The sequence below is a fragment of the Vanessa tameamea genome, chromosome 24 (assembly GCF_037043105.1).
Source record: "Vanessa tameamea isolate UH-Manoa-2023 chromosome 24, ilVanTame1 primary haplotype, whole genome shotgun sequence".
Lineage (NCBI taxonomy): Eukaryota > Metazoa > Arthropoda > Insecta > Lepidoptera > Nymphalidae > Vanessa > Vanessa tameamea.
In genome coordinates this window covers 1,210,948-1,230,571 of record NC_087332.1, presented here as the reverse complement: position 1 = coordinate 1,230,571, position 19,624 = coordinate 1,210,948, and the positions used below count along the sequence as shown (strand labels likewise).

Genomic DNA, 19,624 nt, shown 5'->3' with positions numbered 1-19,624 from the left:
CGAAGTTTACAAATTCAAATGGGTCAAAATATACGTTAAATTAAAATAATATTTTTAATACAAAATAAATACGAACACAATTCATTGTCTAAGGAATACTAAAACAACAACAACGATGAGATATGAATTTGTTTGTTGTAATATCTATAGAAGTCACAACCGTATATTATTACTTTTATTAAAATTACATTTTATATAATATTTTTATAATAAAATGTATATATAATATAAATACATACTGGGTACATACGATGAGAAATGGCTATTAAAAAGTCGTGTGTTATTTTTTTTTAGATTTAATTCTAAATCTATTCTAATACACTTTGAGCCTTAATTACTTATTTAAAAGGAAGACACATTGACTTTATAGAGCGACATCCCATTAAGGAACCAAAAACACCAATTGCTCACGTTTAATGTAAGACATAAGATTTGATAAGGTTATTTTTTATTTAAACGTTGAAATGCAAATGGTGTTTTGAATAGTTCTTAAATTAAATGTACAATAATGAGATCGCGGAGTTATAAGCGAAGACACTATATGGACATTGACTGATAGATATTTTATATGAGGAATCGAAGATGTACACCGAAGTAAATTTCAAAATACGAATTTGCAAATTTTGAACGATCATGCTGTTCTAAATTTAAATGTATTAATTTAAATTGAATATATAATAATAAAGATACACTCTATAGGAATCGATTTATAAATAACTAATCACGTTACTAAGTCAGCTAGAGCTAATCATTTGACAGATCAATGAAGCACATCGCTCAAAATTTACGGTACAATTTTAACCATCGAATTATTAAAGGTTAGTATTAAAGGACTATAGACATCGTAAACAGATAAACACCACACTGACACACCAAAATCTAGTCGGTCTATTACAGTTAATAGCACAACAATTATTACGTTAAAACTCGAATTTTCTATTGAAGCGTTATTTGTCCCCATAATCATTATCATATCTCCCTATAAATGTTTAAATGAAATTATTTTTATATCTATATTATCATCACTTAGTTTTAAATCTACAACATTTATATTTAAAGTTTTATTTACATATATTATATCGCTATCTGCTATAAAAACTTGTTCATCAAAGTGATTGTTTATCTTTTATCCGTGCGTGAAAAGTTTTCAACGGTTTGTATTGAAATCATTTTAATGGAACATAAAAAGTTTGAAAAACGTGACCTTACATCGGATTGAAATTGATGAATATTTTATTGAGTCGTCGAATGTTTGAAACTGATCGAATATATAATTATGACTTATTTTAAAACTATTAATAGTTCAATTTGTTTAAAATTAAACTTAAAATTTGAAAGAAACTTGTATAACGTGTGGTGATATTTGTATTCGTCTACTTATTGCTATCAATTTTTACTTATAAGATAACATTTATAAATATTAATTGCTAAAATAAATAATCGTAATATATTATTTTTATAAATTAAAGCCTCTAAAACTAGTATTTACATTTTTGGCCTCCTCGTCTATTTCTGAAACATTATGTTTTAGGCCTACGAATCGGCTATCTTTGGAATTAATACTATTGTGAAAATGATCTATACAAAAACTATGTACATTAAAAAAATACACACCATATCATGTCTATATATTACCTTCTAACTATTATAAGAAATATTAGAAAACCCAACACAACTGAAATTATATTTCAAAAATAAATAATCTTTGAGATTCATGCATATTAAATACAAGACGATAGTCAATTCACTATTAACTTTATTATAGACATTTATTTAATCGATATTTACAACAATCGATATAAAGTTCAAAATTCAGTCATTAATCGGAATATGTACATCATATTTCGTTGAAACACTAGGCCTGTCAAACGGCTGTCACTTGATCATAGTTCGGCGATATTCAAAGGGACGCGAGATCTGATGCCCTCCTTGATGGGATAGGTACTCTTAGCTGAGCGGATCCCCGTCTATCCAATCGTTCCAAAGCATCTGAGTCAGACGCACCGCGCCGACAGAAGCTACAAAACGCGCATGCCAATGTATTCTTGAACGCATTACGAAAGTCTCTGTTGAAATACGCGTAAATGATCGGATTTAAGGCTGAATTAAAATAACCAGTCCAAAACATGATCACAGTCACAACCTCTGGATATGTACACGAATCACACAAAGACGTCGACAGATAGAACAAGAAGAACGGTAACCAGCAGAGGATGAAAGCGCCCATAATTATACCCAAAGTCCTAGCTGCTTTGTGTTCTCTTTTCATTTTCAGGATATTCCTGTCTTTGGTGGGAGTCGTGGCGTTGATATGCAATGCGCCGTTTTTGTCACCAACTTCCCTCGAATGACGATGCATGAGCATTGCGTTACCAGCTCTCGCGTGAAGAGCTTTCTCCTGGCGATTTGCTTCTTTGAAGATAGCGAGATAGGTGAATATCATGATAGTGCATGGTATCCAGAAAGATATTGAACTGGATATGACAGCGTATGGTTTGTTCACTTTAAATTCACATTGATTTAACTCCCTGGTTCTCATGTATTCGCTGGTGGTGTACCAGCCCATGAAAATTGGGGCGTAGGATATTGTTATGGGACTGAGCCATGTCGCTGCTAACATGACAAACGCCATCTGAAAGAAATGGAACATTATGTATATAATTTTTGTCATCATTATTTTTTTAAATGATATAATAATTGGCAAAATTTATTAAATTTTAATTCCTTATTTTTATTTGATACCTAATAAGAACACTTTAAAATATAATTCAAAAGCTTTTTACTGTTTAAACCAGTGATTCCCAAAGTGGTCCAGGTGGACCCCCAGGGGTCCACGTGAGACTTGCTGGGTTTCTACGTAGGCGTGAATAAAAAATGGAGATCCATAAGATGTTAATGGGGGCCCACGAAAATTTATCTGCTTTTTATAGTAAAGAGCAAAAATGTAAGCATAGTTTTTATAAGGGCCTACCTACATTGTTTTATATATATTTTATATTTATTTTGTACCTAACTAAGCAGATAATATTTTAATAAGGCATGCGACTGTTACTGGTCCAAACTTGCGTATTCGATTCCTGTACAGACTTGCAAAGCGCTATCCGCCCGACAACGCTTAATGCTTGTTCAGACATGAACTTGATCACCACTATAAATACTTGATGCCAAAGGCAAACTCATTTATTTGTTTCCGGAATTTCGAAAAAAAGGTGTGAGAAAATTTATATCAGTGTTCGCTTGTGCCGGAGAAAAGTAAGTACCTACCTTTTTTGTTATAGTACTTAAGTATTTTGTTTACGTGTACTAGTCGGTTGATCACAACTGCTTGTATAGATAGGTAACTTAGTAATTTACAGATATTTTAATTGTCCTCTTTCGATTTGAAGACAAACACAGCACGTTATAATCAATTGATTTTTCACGAGATATTACAGAGCAATTAATTTTGTAATTTTTCTTGCAAATAACTACTAATTTTATAAAACAGTAATTTCACAATCATTTTAAATTGATTTTGAAGTAACTTTTTTATCAAAACTATTACTTTTCGGAAAGAGCGAGCGGTGCGCGGGCGACGGGAAAAGGGCGGGGCTTGAGCTTCGATGCCAGTTTGTCACGTTTTAACAATGAAGCAGTAGACAAAAAATACGCAAATACACGGAGCGTGTGAATTCATTGATTTGATGAAATGTTAGTTATCGTTTTATGGACAATTTTGGGATTTCGACTTTTATTTTTTCCTACACAAATATGATCACTATTCGATACTGAGTACACCAATTTTTATTTGTACTATTAAAAATTAGTGGTAAATTAGGTACTTTAAAATTGATACCGTTTTGTGAAAACGTCTGCATTTGTCTTAGTGGTTTATTAGTTGGTCCCTTTACAAGCCGTAATTCTATTTCCGCGTGCTGACAAAGGCTTCGATGTGATACCTATATTCAGAAAAAAACTTGGTTACTGAAACATTATTTTTTTACAGGTAAGGTAACTGACACGAAACATGGTTACAGCAAAGAAAAAATGTCGACAATATAGTGTCGATTATTTGAAAAATGGTTTTGTTCCAACAGAGGCAGACAAACAATTTCCCATGTGCCTATTATGCAACAAAGTTTTGAGCAATGACTCTATGAAACCATCAAAGCTCGAAGATCATCTAAAAAGGTGTCATACTGATAAAATAGGTAAAGATTTAAAATATTTTCAAACATTGAAGGAAAAATATGAAAAGAGACCCACCATGCACAGTATGTTCGCTTCAACATCTCAAAGTAACAATGATGGCTTGCGGGCATCTTACAATATCTCATTACTTATAGCAAAATCTGGAAAACCGCACACTATCGGAGAACAATTAATTTTTTTTTTTTTTTTATAGTAGAGGTGACAAACGAGCAGGAGGCTCACCTGATGGAAAGTGACTACCACCGCCCATGGACATCTGCAACACCGGGGGGCTTGCAGGTGCGTTGCCGGCCTTTCAGGAAAGAGTACGCTCTTTTCTTGAAGGTTCCTATGTCGTATCGGTTCGGAAAAACCGCCGGCGAAAGCTGGTTCCACAGAGTGGTTGTGCGAGGCAGAAAGTGTCTTAAAAATCGCGCTGTTGTGGATTTTCGGACATCTAGGTGGTGCGGGTGATATTTGGAATTTTACCCGCTGTTGAAGAGGTTTTAAAAACTGTTTTGCACAAATCTCCATTTGACGTACTAAAAATAATTCCATTAAGTAACAATACTGTACAACGACGCATTGATGAGATGAGCTCTGATATCGAAAGTTTTTTGTGCAATCATCTGCAAAAAACTCATTTTTCTATACAACTGGACGAGTCAACGTTACCCGGTAATGAAACATTATTATTAGCATATGTCCGATTTATTATGGAGGAAGAAATTCACGAAGAATTGATATTTGCTAGAACTTTCGAGACTGACACTAAAGGCGAATCAATATTTAATGTCCTGAATATTTTTTTAACGGAAAAATCGATTTCATCAGCTCCTGCAATGGTAGGGCGATATCGTGGGTTTATAAGTCATCTCAAAAGAATTATACCAGGACTTATAGCTATTCATTGCGTAATCCATAGAGAACATCTTGTGGCAAAACATTTAAGTGACAGGTTAAACCAATCTCTTCATTTTGTAATAAAAGCTGACAACAAAATCAGAAGCAATGCATTGAATACGCGTTTATTTGCTCAATTGTGCGACGAAAATGATGAAAACTTCCAACGACTGCTCTTACATACTAAAGTACGCTGATTGTCGAAAGGTGCATGCTTAACGAGATTTTATTCTGTTTTCGATTCCGTATTAGAGTTCCTAGAAAGTAGAGATCCATATTTAAAAGAAAACTTGATCAAATTCAAAGCAAACATTGCGTATTTGACAGATTTGTTTAAAAAAATTAATGATACAGACTTGAGGATATCCATACCTACAGTCAACATTTAAGTGCCCTGCATGATGACTTCAAAACCAGGTTTGAAGATATGCTGACGATGGATATACCACTATGGATCATAAATCCATTTGATGGTTTCATCAATCTCTTCCATTTGGAAGTGGCCAATGTTGTATTACAAGAGGAGCTGCTCGAGCTAAGCACCAATGAGGAGCTGAAGGTGAAATTTAGAAAAGGCTACCAAACATTGTGGCTGCAAGCAGAAATACCCGAATAATATCCTGGACTGTGGGAAATCGCAAGGAAATTTTTAATAGCTTTTTCCTCGTCATACCTTGTCGAAAGGAGTTATAGTGCCGTTACAAACCTCTTAACAAAAAAAAGGAGCAAATTAAACATCACAGAGCGGGGGCATTTGCGGTTATTGCTCATAAAAATAAAGCCAAGCATTGATCGTTTGCGGAAACTCCATCAAATACATCATTCCCATTAATTAAAATTATGATCTGAACCTATATTACCTTATTAATTTTTTCTTGTAATTCTATTCTTTTAATAAATAAAGTGTTATAAAATGTACCATTTTTCGTTTTTATTTTACCTATCGTAATATAGGGACAGAACTCAGAAGCGACACAATTTTTATTTTTTGGCGACTTTAAGAATGTGGTAGAAATGTAGCAGCAGGGGGGGTCCACCGAAACCAGTAAATTTTTTAAAGTGGTTCACGAGAAAAATAAGTTTGGGAACTACTGGTTTAAACCTATTAACCGTTATTATATTTCGCTTGTAAAAGTTCTTGTGACGCTAAAATACTCACAAAGTTATAAGTTAACCTCCTTTAAGTAACCCTTTTAATCCTTTCAAAGAAAACTTCGGCGTAAACGATTATTAAAACGAATACACTTAAATGGATAACATTTTTCAGACAAACTTTATTATTAAGTTTGTAATGAACTGGGCTTTGAAAATTATAATCTCAACCAAAAGTTCATTAAAATAATGTTTAAATTGATCAAGTACCAGAATTTTTAATGTCTGTAACAATATAACATTCTTACGTACTTAAAAATTAATTAAAAATAAAACAAGCAATATTGAATATAAAAACTTTTTTCACCAACCTTTTTTGTCATCTTAATGGGATATTTGAGAGGTTTTACTATAGCGTAATATCTGTCCACTGATATGCAACACAGATGCAAAATTGAAGTCGATGTGAAATAAACATCTGAAGAGTTCCAAAGGTCACAGATAACAGGACCAAAGATCCATTCATTGTAAAACTGGACGCTAAAATTAAAAGGCATTACGACCATAGCGACGAGAATATCAGCAAACGCCAAAGATACAACGAAGTAATTTGTTATGACGCGAAGTTTTCTGAAAAGAAAAAGTCATTTAAATATTTGACAAATCAAATACTTATTATTGGCAAAATAAAATTCGATTGAAATAATCAAAAGATATAACAATTATTTTTAATAAAAATCTTTTATATCTATCTAAATCAGATGATTATCAATTCGCTCACATTATGATATAAATATTATTAATAAAATTTCATTGGAAGTACGACTTTGTTCTATAAGCAAATATTATGTCAATCTATAGAACATACAACAATATAGGAATCTTTATTATCACAGGCACATTTAAATTTAGTTAATGGCACATATTTGGAGTAAAAAATAGTTTATACTTCTTGCATTGCAGTCTATAGGCGCAGGTGACCAAATACCGTCAGATATGGTACCGCATGATAAGATTAATAATAAAGTATTAGTTACTTTATTCTACTATATATCAATACAATATTAAAATCGTTAACTAAAATTGTAACATGAAAATATGTTGTCTCAAATACTTCATTTAAATCCAAATAATATATACTAGAAATTATTAGGGATATAAACAACATGAGAAATTAAAAAACAATAAAAACATACAATCAAGTATGTTTCATATCTTGTAAAATTAATAACGTTACAAAGAAATATAGAAGAAAAAACAAAATAGAAATAACTTTGCCGTTTCATAAATTTAAATCATTTGTAAAAAATACATTGGTAAATAAGGCATATTATTCAATACAAGTTGGAGTTAATACGTGTTGACTTCCAGGCAGGATATATTACATACACTTATAATTGTATTTAACTAACATGACTGTATTATTAAATGTTTATAAAATAATTTAAATTCCAAACCGGTGGTAGCTTGACTTAATATAGTTTGTTAAATGACGATTCAAAAGTGCTTGTAAAAGCCTACTTGAATAAAGTATGTTTTGGTTTTTTATTTAGATTTTGAATAGCTTGACTTTTTAGAAGTCTATTGTAAAAGTAAAAGAACCAAACCTGTGTCGCATAACACTGACGATGACGAGGAGGTTTCCAAGCACAGCCATTATCACGATGAGCAACAGCACGGCTGTTCGCAGCTTGAACATAACCGCTTGGGTCCATTCTGAATCTTCCACGCCCGTCGCGTTGCTGGTCTCGTTCCGGGTAACGTTTACTTGATCCATAAGGGGCAGTCTAGATTCAAAATTAAATTTATTTTTAAATTAATGTACTGATTAACTAATGATCAGTAACTGTCAGTAAATATCCCAATTGACGATTCAAATTTACTCGTAAGTCTTTAAAAATTTAATATTGATATTAAATTGTTTTTTTTTTTACTCCACCACCAAGCTCAAATGCCAAGTTGGTAGATACACGTGGCAGCTTTTTAGTTGACCAAGCATTTTTCTTCACGAAGTTCTTTCTTAACCGCCGAGTACAGGATGGATTATAAGGATATGAAAGTTAAGTAATGCATTCATTACTCGAAATATAGAATTTTTGGATATTTGTAAATTACTAAAATAGCAAACATATTACATATTCGTAGAAGACTAATTAGTTTTTATAAGTTCAGAAAAAAATGTCCCATGATCGGCTAAATTATTTTACAACGATGAAGATAAAGAGATACATACATAATAAATTTATGGATCCACATAATGTTCGCTTACTGTATTTTCCGTTGTTCGGTTTTTTAAATCTAATACTAAAAACACCGGTCTAAGTTTATATATAATCACAGAAAATATAGTCATTAAGAAAATACCTTTAACTTTCTCGCTTGTCTTTGTTCACTTCAGTTTCATTATCAAAAACTACCTCACTCCGTACAATATATTTATCTTCAATGATCATTCTAACTAGATCATCTATTGATTTATTATATTCTGGTAATTCGTCAAGTTCTCCATCCTTTTCTTCTTAACGGTCTCGGATGTTATTTCCACTATTCTTTTCACATACATTTTCAGCTATAGAACTTCATTTTTTCATCTTCTTCAATCTAGTCTTCGCATCCTTCCATGATATATTCTGAAAAGAAGAAAATATTTTTAATACGATTTTATTAACATATATTTACTGTCATTATTAGTTTCATTAGCAGCCTGTAAATCTCCCACTGCTGGGCTAAAGGCCTCCTCTTCCTTTGAGGAGAAGGTTTGGAGCATATTCCACCACGCTGCTCCAATGCGGGTTGGTGGAATACACATGTGGCAGAATTTCGTTGAAATTAGACACATGCAGGTTTCCTCACGATGTTTTCCTTCACCGCCGAGCACGAGATGAATTATAAACACAAATTAAGCACATGAAAATTCAGTGGTGCTTGCCTGGGTTTGAACCCGAAATCATCGGTTAAGATGCACGCGGTCTAACCACTGGGCCATCTCGGCTCATTATTAGTTTGATTATTGTAAAATCAAATTTAAAAACTCCTTAATTTGGACAGGTTTATAAAATTAATTTTATGAATTATAGTTCGAAAGTACAGGCGTTTACTTTCGTACTGTAATATGTATTTATGTGTTTAGAATTGTATTTATTAATAAGCCGAGATAAAAGCTTATGTTTTCGGGTCTCAGGAACGTCATTCGAACCGGTGGTAGGTTTTTGACAATCAATAAACAAATTTAAGGCTTTTACAGTGAAGAAAGATTTTGAATTTTATGAAAGTTAAAATATATAATAATTATTAATGATATTATATTATTTAATTTTTATATTATTTGAAATTTATTTCCAAATAAAATGCTTTAACTAGAAGTGTTACTTTTTGAATAGAACTGTTTTTGACAGATTTATTAGATCACAGTTCCATTTTATCGCTTCGAAATTGCAGTAATAGTAATAAAATTTGCTGACATTTTAACGTATTTGTATTTCGTATAATTTAACTCTTACCGGTGCTTAAAATTAGTACCATAATTATTGTATTTGTTTAATAATTATTTCATAGTATAAAACAAAGTCGCTTACCGCTGTCTGTCCCTATGTATGATTAGAAACTTGCTTTTAAATTACACAACGGTTTTTGATGCGGTTATTTTATAATAGATGGATTGATTCAAGAGGAAGGTTTATAAGTATAATACATGGACAATATAGTTGAAAAACACTGATAATTTTAGAGGTTTCTGAAATGATGTCGTAAATAAACTCATTTTTTGAGCTTACATTGCAAACGCTGCCTGAACCCTACGAGATAAAACAAAATAATGTACTATATATGTACCCTTTAAAAAGGTCTTCAAAAAAGTCCGCGATGGTTTATGTCCATCTCTTAGGGATAACCCATAATAACCATTTTTAATCCTTTACTTTTTACGAGAAATAATGGCTTTTTTTCGAAGCGATTTTAAGCAATACCCCATCAATGCTCATCCAATTAAGTACCTTAAACATATTTTGAATTAAATATAGATTAATATGGCCCTTTACAACATGTAATTTAAATGAATATTTTTTAAGATATTACAGTTTTAAAACAGAGGGACATAGCGATTTGTATTATCTAATGACTAAAAATCTGTTAACGTTGTAAGTCATTTTGTAGTATATTTAGATTCAGTATTGCACCCGTGCGAAATCAGGGCGGGTCGCAGTTTTAAATAATTTAGTCCTAAATCTGAGAAGAGATGTTTTTAAATTATTTACTTATTTAAGTGTCTTATAAATATTTTAATGAACTGTTAAAAAAAAAATGAGTTAAAAAAACAACTGTCGTGGCTCTTTTTTACGAAAATTTTAATAATTACTCTATTCCAACCATAAGAGAAAAAAAAGCCAAATAAACAACGTTTGACAGCAAATTGCCGCAATATAATTGGTCGAGAGCTTGATTAATCTACAATATTCACTATGGATTTGCGAAAAAAATGCATTTTGAAAGTCGACAAAACTTTTATCGGAATTTTGGAAGTATAATTAAAGTGGAAATAAGTAATTTAGTGTTATAGGTTTGTATTATAATAGAGATATATTAATCATAAAGTCTTAGTAGTGTACAATATAGCTGAGTTATTAGCAAATTGCATGAAATGATTTGCTGTCCTAGAAAGTGTTAAGTAGAGGACTTCAGTCAATTGGTGAGTTTCGTCTCCTATAGCCTATTCCAATGGAAGTAGGAAAAAAGATGAACAAACCTCAGATTGACGTATTCCATGCGATTTGCTACGTATATTATGTACTGCAAACAGTTCTTGATTAATATGACTTTATCTAAAACTAGCTGTTACCCGCGGCGTTGCTCGCGTAGAATATGAATATATTTATAAATTAACTTAAAATATTATGTTAATGTAAGACCCCTTAGGGTAGAATATTCAGAAACGCTTAAATACGTATATACTCATTTTTTATCAGTAGCCCAAAAATAAAGTCACATGCTTCTAACTTCAAAAGTGAGGGTCTTCCAGACTATCCTATATACGAAATGTCAACCCGATTTCTCACCTTAGGCGTAAAATATCCAGAAACACTTAAATTTGAATCAACTCATTTTTAATCGCTAGCTCAAAAATAAAATTTCAAGCTTCTAACTTCAAAATGACGGACTTCCAGACTAACCTGTATACGAAATGTCAACACCGATTTTTCCGTTTAGGCGTAAAATATCAAGAACGCTTAAATACGTATCTACTATTCCTTTTCTGGTTGGAATAGGCAATAACACGGTATCTACAAATAATTTTCGTACTTTAATTATTTGTAAGCATATATAGCGTCGAAAAAATAGTAGATAATAATTATGTTATTATCTTTTTTAAAAGATGAGTAACAATGACCATTTTTAAAGAATTACTAATATTCCTATTTACAATACAATTAACCCTAAAACTTGTGCTAGGAGTAGGGACACCAGTAATCAAAGGGGTCACGTTCGAACCTACGACTTCTAACATCGCTAGGTAAACCATTGTGCTATTGGTGCGATTTAATAATCTATATTTAGCCGCTAAGTTCACGCACACCAACATAATAAATTCCTCTCGTTTGTTTTAGTTCTTTTGTAATACGACACTCTAAATATAATCACTGGATATACAAATTGTCTAAATTTGTGCTATGTATAGAAAATTAAAAGCGTTTTCCTATAAAATAATTGGAGGCTTATTAAATCGCCAAACAATGTAAAGTACTGGAACAAGTAAATAAATAACATTAATTAAAATAGCGGAGTGATCTCTTTACAGGAAGACCCTATTAAACTAGTATCTGACAGAACACAGATATAAATTCAACAAGAATAACTAGCTCATATTTGCCGACTTAGGCCTATCGTAGCTGTATCTAAGATACATCCAGTACAATTGTTTTCGTTGGTAAATTAAGTTGTATGACGAATTGGGTTAAATTCTACTACATGTGTATCCAAAAACCAGCTCTGAAGCAATGTTATAATAACCTTCAAACATTCTCCTTGAAGGAGAAATTTATCAGGCAATATCTTACTTTAAAACATATTATTTATTAGGTGTTTCCCGCGGCTTTTCACGCGTTTCAGGGGGTTGGTTGTCACGTGTTAAGAAAAAAGTAGCCTATGTCAAGTTTTCTTCGTACCAAATTTCATCAAATTCGGTTCATTGTTTTGGTAGTGAAAGAGCGACAGACAGACAGAGTTACTTTCACATTTATAATATTAGCATAGACTTAGAGCTACCAACAAAAGTAAGAATCTTTTAATATATAGGAAAGCTAACCAATGATGGCGAAAATAATTAGTTTTTAAATCCCTTCTAATATATAAAAAATATTCATAATTTAAAAATCTATATTTCATTATAGAAATTGACAACTGACGACTTCTTCCAATTAGGAAAGGAAATGAAAAAACTCTTTACTAACAGACTACTTAAGCGCGTATAAACCAAAATTACTAATCTTTTACTTGATTAAGTAAAGGTAAATTCAATTTAAAGAATGTGTTTGATCAAAGACATAAAATAATACAATAACGAGACATAATAATAATACATTAATATAATATATAATATCGACTGTATCACGGCGAGTGCTCTGAGGAACTATTCTCTCTAATTCCAGCTTCCGCTTTCCTACACAGATCCACGCGTGCTGGCTCGCGATGTCACCGCCTGACTGTGACATCGATCCCACCGCGCACAAAGAAATTTGGCAACACTTTTCTTTGTCGCGCCGCCAAAAAACGAACTCTTTACCAGCACACGTGTTCCCCTCCTCTTGTAACCTGGGTGCCTCCAAACGAGGCGTGAAGAGGCATCTTGTACTGTACGACTGTACTAGACGACTGTCCTAGTCGTCTTCGCGTTTGGAGTCCTCTTCCATTTACCATCAGGTGGAGTGGAGTTATATATCTACCCGAAGAATATAAAAAAAATAGCGGAAATTTTGTGATATTTTTTCAATATTTATATTGATATAGGTATTGAGAAAAAGTTGGAAATTATATATACAAAAATGTAGGGGTACTATATAACTTTTTATCTAACAGTTGACCTAACGTTTATTTATTCATAATGCAATGTCTTTTCCAGTCGCGTTATATCCAGAAAGGTCCCGGACGTGACGTAATATTTAATTTCCTATGGAATTTCGACCAATAAAACTTCGACTCGGAAGTCTAATCAAATTATATGAGTGCTCCTATCGCTATTAACATATAAAGTTTAATATTTCCACTATTGTTTCATATTATATATATAAAAATGGTTGTATATATTAAATATCTGAGACATAGCGACAGTACATATACAATATGATGATTTGTTTAATGCAGATTTTTTTTTCATATACTATGTTATCACCGCTAGGTGGCGCTATCCAAAACAAACCATGATGAACCATGAACCATTGGCATATACATATGTATGTATACATAGGCAGTATGCGCTTAATGGGCTTTGATTGTACAATAGATATATTTTAAACCCAGGCAACCACCACTGAATTTTCAAGTGCTTAATTTGTGTTTATAATTCATCACGTGCTCGGTAAAGGAAAATGTCGCGAGGAAATTCTGCCACAAGTGGATCCACCAACCCGCATTGGAGCGGTGTGGTGGAATATGAAAGGGCTGTATATAATTTACAGGCTGTACATTTTGTTGTTGTATGTAATATTGATCAAATGTCTGATTACATATATATATTATACACGATGTGCGTGCAAATATACTCGTAGTTCCCTCTATTTTATATCATAGTTCAATATAATATTACCACAAGATATCTGGTACAGGACAAATTGTTTCGATATGTTTTGAAAGAACTGCAATCCGACTCGACCATCAGCAGGACAAACAGTTTTATATGTTTTTCAAGCACTGAGTATAAAAACTAGTCGTGCACTATGAAAAACTCGAATAAAAGTCACTGACCCAATCTAGACTTCGTATCAAAGACCTCACGACTGGCAATCCTATAGCCTACTTATTACACCTACGAGACAATTTATAACCGTATTATAGAGGCGATATAATTTACGTCTGACGAAACAAATGCGATAATCGTGTCGTAATTTAATTGAAATATCATGTTATTTAAGTTACAGTACAAGTACGATTCAAAATAATTATTCGGTAGTAGAGCTATGTTCAAGTCCGGACAGGTACCACCATCCCATCACAAAATAAATCGGAAGAACAGAAATAATTTGTATTGCTACGTATTGTTATATCAAATCAAATCAAAATATACTTTATTCAAGTAGGCTTTTACAAGCACTTTTGAATCGTCATTTAACAAACTATATTAAGTGAAGCTACCACCGGTTCGGAGTGTAGATTCTACCGAGAAGAATCGCCAAGAAACTCAGTAGTTACTCTTTTTCAACATGTAAAAATACAGTTATATGTGTATTGAATATATCCTACTTGGAAGTCAACAAGCATTAACTCCACGCTTTTTTATCATTTATATAATCTTGTATCGAATAAAATGCCTTTACCAATATATTTTTTACAAATGATTTGAATTTATGAAACGGCAAAATTAAAAATGTCTGTCAGCAAAGATAAATTTTCTGACAAGACCGGAAAGAGATAAAGTGTATCTTTACGTGCTTTCCAAGGCACGGAAGAATACAATTTTCAAAGTTTCAGACTCCAGGATGTTACTGAAAATTTTTCGTCGGACAAAACGCAAACTTTTATAGACTCGACTTGGACTTAAATACCGTTATTTCAAAATTTATACGTTTAATAATAACATGATATCTCTTCCATAATCCTTTTTATCTATTTATTTATAATCTTATCGATTATATGTAGCATATATCGATAATTTCACAGTCGGCAATCGCGGTTGCAGATCTTTATGAAACTTGAATGGGTCCATTACGGAATTACCTCTTTCGAAGGAGTTATGCCCGGACATACATAAAAATGTAAATAATTGAGAACTCCCTTTAGCAGTCGGATGAATGAACTAAAGTAACAGCTTATAAATGTTCCAGGGTTGGTAGTGAAGCTTATTCCATGATGCTACTTGAAGACGAGTCGGTGGATAAATATCATGGTATGTAGGTACCTTATTATATTTTCTTATCGATCGCGAGATAAATAATAACAACAAATCAACACATTTATTGATTTTTAATTAAATTAAAAAAAAATAGTTTTGCCAAATAACATTTTATTTATTTATAGTTATATAATATTTTATAGTATCGTGCTAAAATATTAAATATTTTATACTTGTAGAATTTAGGAAAAAAGAAAGAAATTATTTATAGTAATAAAGTTTGTTTAAAGCTGATTTAAGTATGTATTAATCCATTGAAAAACTGTATTCGATAAATCGTAATCGTGAAAAATGTCGATGTATCTGTACTACAAGTGCTTAAAACGGGATATTTACCATGTTTTTTGTCGAGTCTCGTGAACAACTCGTAGATAATGTCGAAATATCGAGCTCCACCAAATAAAAATAAAAAACATGGTAAATATCCCGTTATAAATACATGTATAAATTAAAATAACCATGTTAATTTATAATCTGATGTATCTGAATGTTTTCAATCTGAATTCGACACAAATATAATAATTAGAATATATTTAAATATTTGTCTCAATAGAGTGAGCATTGAGTAACCACGATGTTATCAAATAAGACGTCTGACCTGTTTCACTTCGGTGGCTAGGATTTCCTCTATCATAACACTGGGAACGGGGAACAGTTTTGAGTTGTGAGCACAAATAATAGTGATGCTAGAATGGCAAGGAAATGTCACAATTAACTACGATGCAGTGAATTCAATTTCAACATCTTGTTTAAAATTTGAAATGCAATTAAGATTTAATTCACTTTCGAACAATTCGCACATTTTAAATTTAAGCTGCGAAATATTTCTCCGAAATGGGTTGCATCTTCTTGAATAAGTTTTATGTTTAATGGTTTAGTACTTTTATCAGTAAGAACTTGGCTCCTCGTCTATAAGTATAAATTGATAAACAATTATTTTGAATGCAATTAAATTATTTAATTATACAGTTATTTATACCATATCATGAGCTAACTTCTGGTTACACCTGGAATGGTTTCTTTATCTATTATTGTATGGCATATTTTATTTTATATGTGTGTCAGCTGAGAACCCAGTTTTTCAGGCCGAGTACGTACCACTGAATATTCATATGCTTAATTTGTGTTTATAATTTATCACGTGCTGAAGAAAATCACCGTCAAGAAACCTTCACGTGTCTAAATTTATTGAAATTCTGTGACATTCATTTTCTAACAACCTGCATTAGGTGGACTAGCAAATGGACCACTTGATAATAAGTGGTCACCACTGAACATGACAATGGCTCTGTAAGAAATATTAACCATTTCTCACATCACCAATGACCCACCAACCTTTGCAACTAGAACATTATGTCCCTCGTGCCTTAGTTACTCTGGAACACTCACCCTTAAAACCAAACACTACTATAATAAGTATAGTTATTTGGTGGTATGATGTATGTTGAGTGGATGGTACTTACGCAGATGTCATTATTTTTGGCAAGACAGGTCTGCACAGGGTTTTATGTTCGCCCAGAATAAGGAATGGTTAATATTTTCTTAAGCTGCTTTTATGGTTTGTCAGCTCGTCAGCTCACTAATTGTAATAAGTTATATTTACTATTTTATGAAGATAATAATTGTGATATCCTTCTGACTGCTTTCAGTCAATATGGCCATCGAGGGAGACTATTGTCAACATTCCATTATCTTCGAGAAGCACAAAACTAAAACGTTTATCATACACATGTAAAACGAACAATTTTGGATTCAATTAACGTTGTGAAATATACAGCGTGTTTTAATAAGTCATCTCAGTTACGTCAATATTTCACAATTTAACCAATTTACCGTGTCTGCGCTCGTAGCCGCTGTTATTAATATATGTGTAATATTTTCTGATGTTACAAATTGCTGATATGTATTACCGGTGTAATGACATTAATGCGGTCTTATATTATTTACTATTGTTATATGTTTAGTTAATTTTATGGTTGATATTAGGATAGGAATATAAAAGAGCGTTAATATTTGAAGTTGGATTATAATATAGATTAATATAGCTTTTATTTTTTTATTTATTTTAAAATATTTATATGGCATGTATGTGGGAGATAATATTTTTAATTAAGTTCCGGTTGTGTTATAAAATCAAATGTCAAGTCTTTATAAGAAGCTCGACAGATGTCAACAGATCAGAAATGGTTTAGGGTTGAACACGGCACTATCTGTGCTCTGAACTGTTTATTTGGTGATTAGTCAATTTTTTTTTTATGATATAGGGGGTAAATGTGCAGGAGGCTCTCTTATGGAAAGTGATTACCACCGCCCATGGACATCTGCAACACCGGGGGGCTTGCAGGTGCGTTGCCGGCCTTTAAGGAATAAGTACGCTCTTTTCTTGAAGGTTCCTAAATCGTATCGGTTCGGAAAAACCGCCGGCGAAATGTGGTTCCACAGAGTGGTTGTGCGAGGCAGAAAATTTCTTAAAAATCGCACTGCTGTGGATTTTTTGAGGTGATCGCATTTTTTTTTCATACTGTTAAATATATAATTTACCTTAATTATGTTATATTTCAAATATCAAATTAATTGTTTTAAATATACTTTGTTAATTTATAAATTGGTTTTACTATTAATATGCCTTCCGTTCTCTCACATATGTGGGCCTGGTGGTGCAGGACGAGTGCCTATAGACATTAGGATTGTTATGAATATCAACTATTCCCTTTCGTAATCAATGCGTCAATCTTTGAACTAATATGTTATATTCCTTGCGTTTGTAGTTACACTGGTGCACTCACACAATAATTCTTCATTAAGCAATTTGCAAACGCTCTTCGCTTAAACAATAGGTAGGTAAATTGGCAATTGAGCCACCTGCTTAGTAGTCATCAGTGCTCATAGATATTTATTTATTTAATTTATTCATTTATACATAAAAGCTTACAAAACAAAATACTTATAGACACATCAGGTTTGTTATAAATGACTTAACATAGAGTTAAATCTACGTTCGTTATCTACAGAACATTAATGCCAGTTAAACATTTAATTATCACAACTTACTTAAAAAGTATGATTTTAGTTTCTTCTTAATGTTACGAAGAGCAATATGGTCCCGTACGTCAGTGGGTAGTTCAATAACTGGGCGAGGAACTAGGTAAGTGTTCGTACGCTCGTCATACCTATTGTGCGCTCGGAGTGCATAACCATATTAGAACTATTAAAAATATTTATCATACCTTACATTATCAATGTATCACTAATCTTAGGAACTAAGGCGGCCCATACATCTACAATAGTTTTGCACAATATTTTTGAATACAAACGTTCAATAATATTTAGCAATAAGATTGACAAACCATTCACTTCAATATTTTAAATATATATTAATATTTTTAAAATATTGCGCAATACTAAACCGACACAGTACAAAAAATACATATTGCGCGAAAAAAATTAAGCTCGGTCAAACTTCTGTTCAATCATTGCGCATTTTTTTAATATTATCCCTACACTGTTAATAATTTTGTACAATCAACTATACTGTGCAATATTATTGTAGATGTGTGGGCCGCCTAAGATTATATATCCCTCGCCCCTAGAATGTGGGTAGTATCTAACTCATATGTACAAAGTCCATCCATTAAGTAGATAAATAAAATACCTTATAAACTTATTTATATAACCCCGAATAACATATTGCTGACTAAATTGCTTCTCTTAGTAATAAAACTTATATAACATTCGGTGTCATTAACTTGGAATTATTCTTGATGAAGCCTAACTCAAGATAATTAGTATTTAGTGAACTCTATGCTTTAGTAATGGAGTGTTTAAGGTTAGTTCACACGGATATGATTAACGCGGCTTTTTGAATCATACTGTTTTAAATAAAAACAGTTTCAATTTTTTATCATAATCTATTTTTTTTATTAACATTATTCGTTCTTAAACTTTTTTAAAGTTGAATAATAAGTAGGCAGACTGGCGAATAGGCTTCCTGATGTAAAGTTGTCACCACAGTCCATTGGTACTGTAAGAAATATCAAACATGCCTTAGATAATCAACTATTTCATCGTTTATGTTCAAGGACAAACAAGTTAAATTACTTTGAAATATATCAATATTGTTTCTCAAATTATATCCATGATCAGAAATAAGGGTAATTAATTTGTTTTAAGTATTATTATACATACTATTGCTAACGTAGGAACTCAGTTCGTAAATTCAATCTTGAAAAATGACTTACGATGATACGATATTTTGTGTGTCTGACTTATTTCACTGTCTTGTTCTGTGAGGAGTTTTGAGTTTGTTCTCATAGAATAGCTCTACAGATCTAATTATGTCATACGAGAACTAAGAAAAAAAAA

The 19,624-nt window shown here is 32.0% G+C and overlaps 1 protein-coding gene across 1 annotated transcript in view; it reads right to left on the bottom strand.

The window, feature by feature from the left end:
- Positions 1-1,625: 1,625 nt before the first annotated feature.
- Positions 1,626-19,624, bottom strand: part of LOC113394155 (octopamine receptor beta-2R) — a 203,251-nt gene continuing 185,252 nt past the window's right edge. Inside the window, exons 4-7 of the mRNA XM_026631367.2 lie at positions 8,530-8,795; positions 7,773-7,952; positions 6,537-6,795; positions 1,626-2,632 (exon numbers count right to left, since the gene is read on the bottom strand). Of these exons, the coding sequence (XP_026487152.1) occupies positions 1,901-2,632; positions 6,537-6,795; positions 7,773-7,942 (1,161 nt within the window). The 5' untranslated portion in view covers positions 7,943-7,952; positions 8,530-8,795 and the 3' untranslated portion in view covers positions 1,626-1,900. The remainder of the gene's footprint in view (positions 2,633-6,536; positions 6,796-7,772; positions 7,953-8,529; positions 8,796-19,624) is intronic.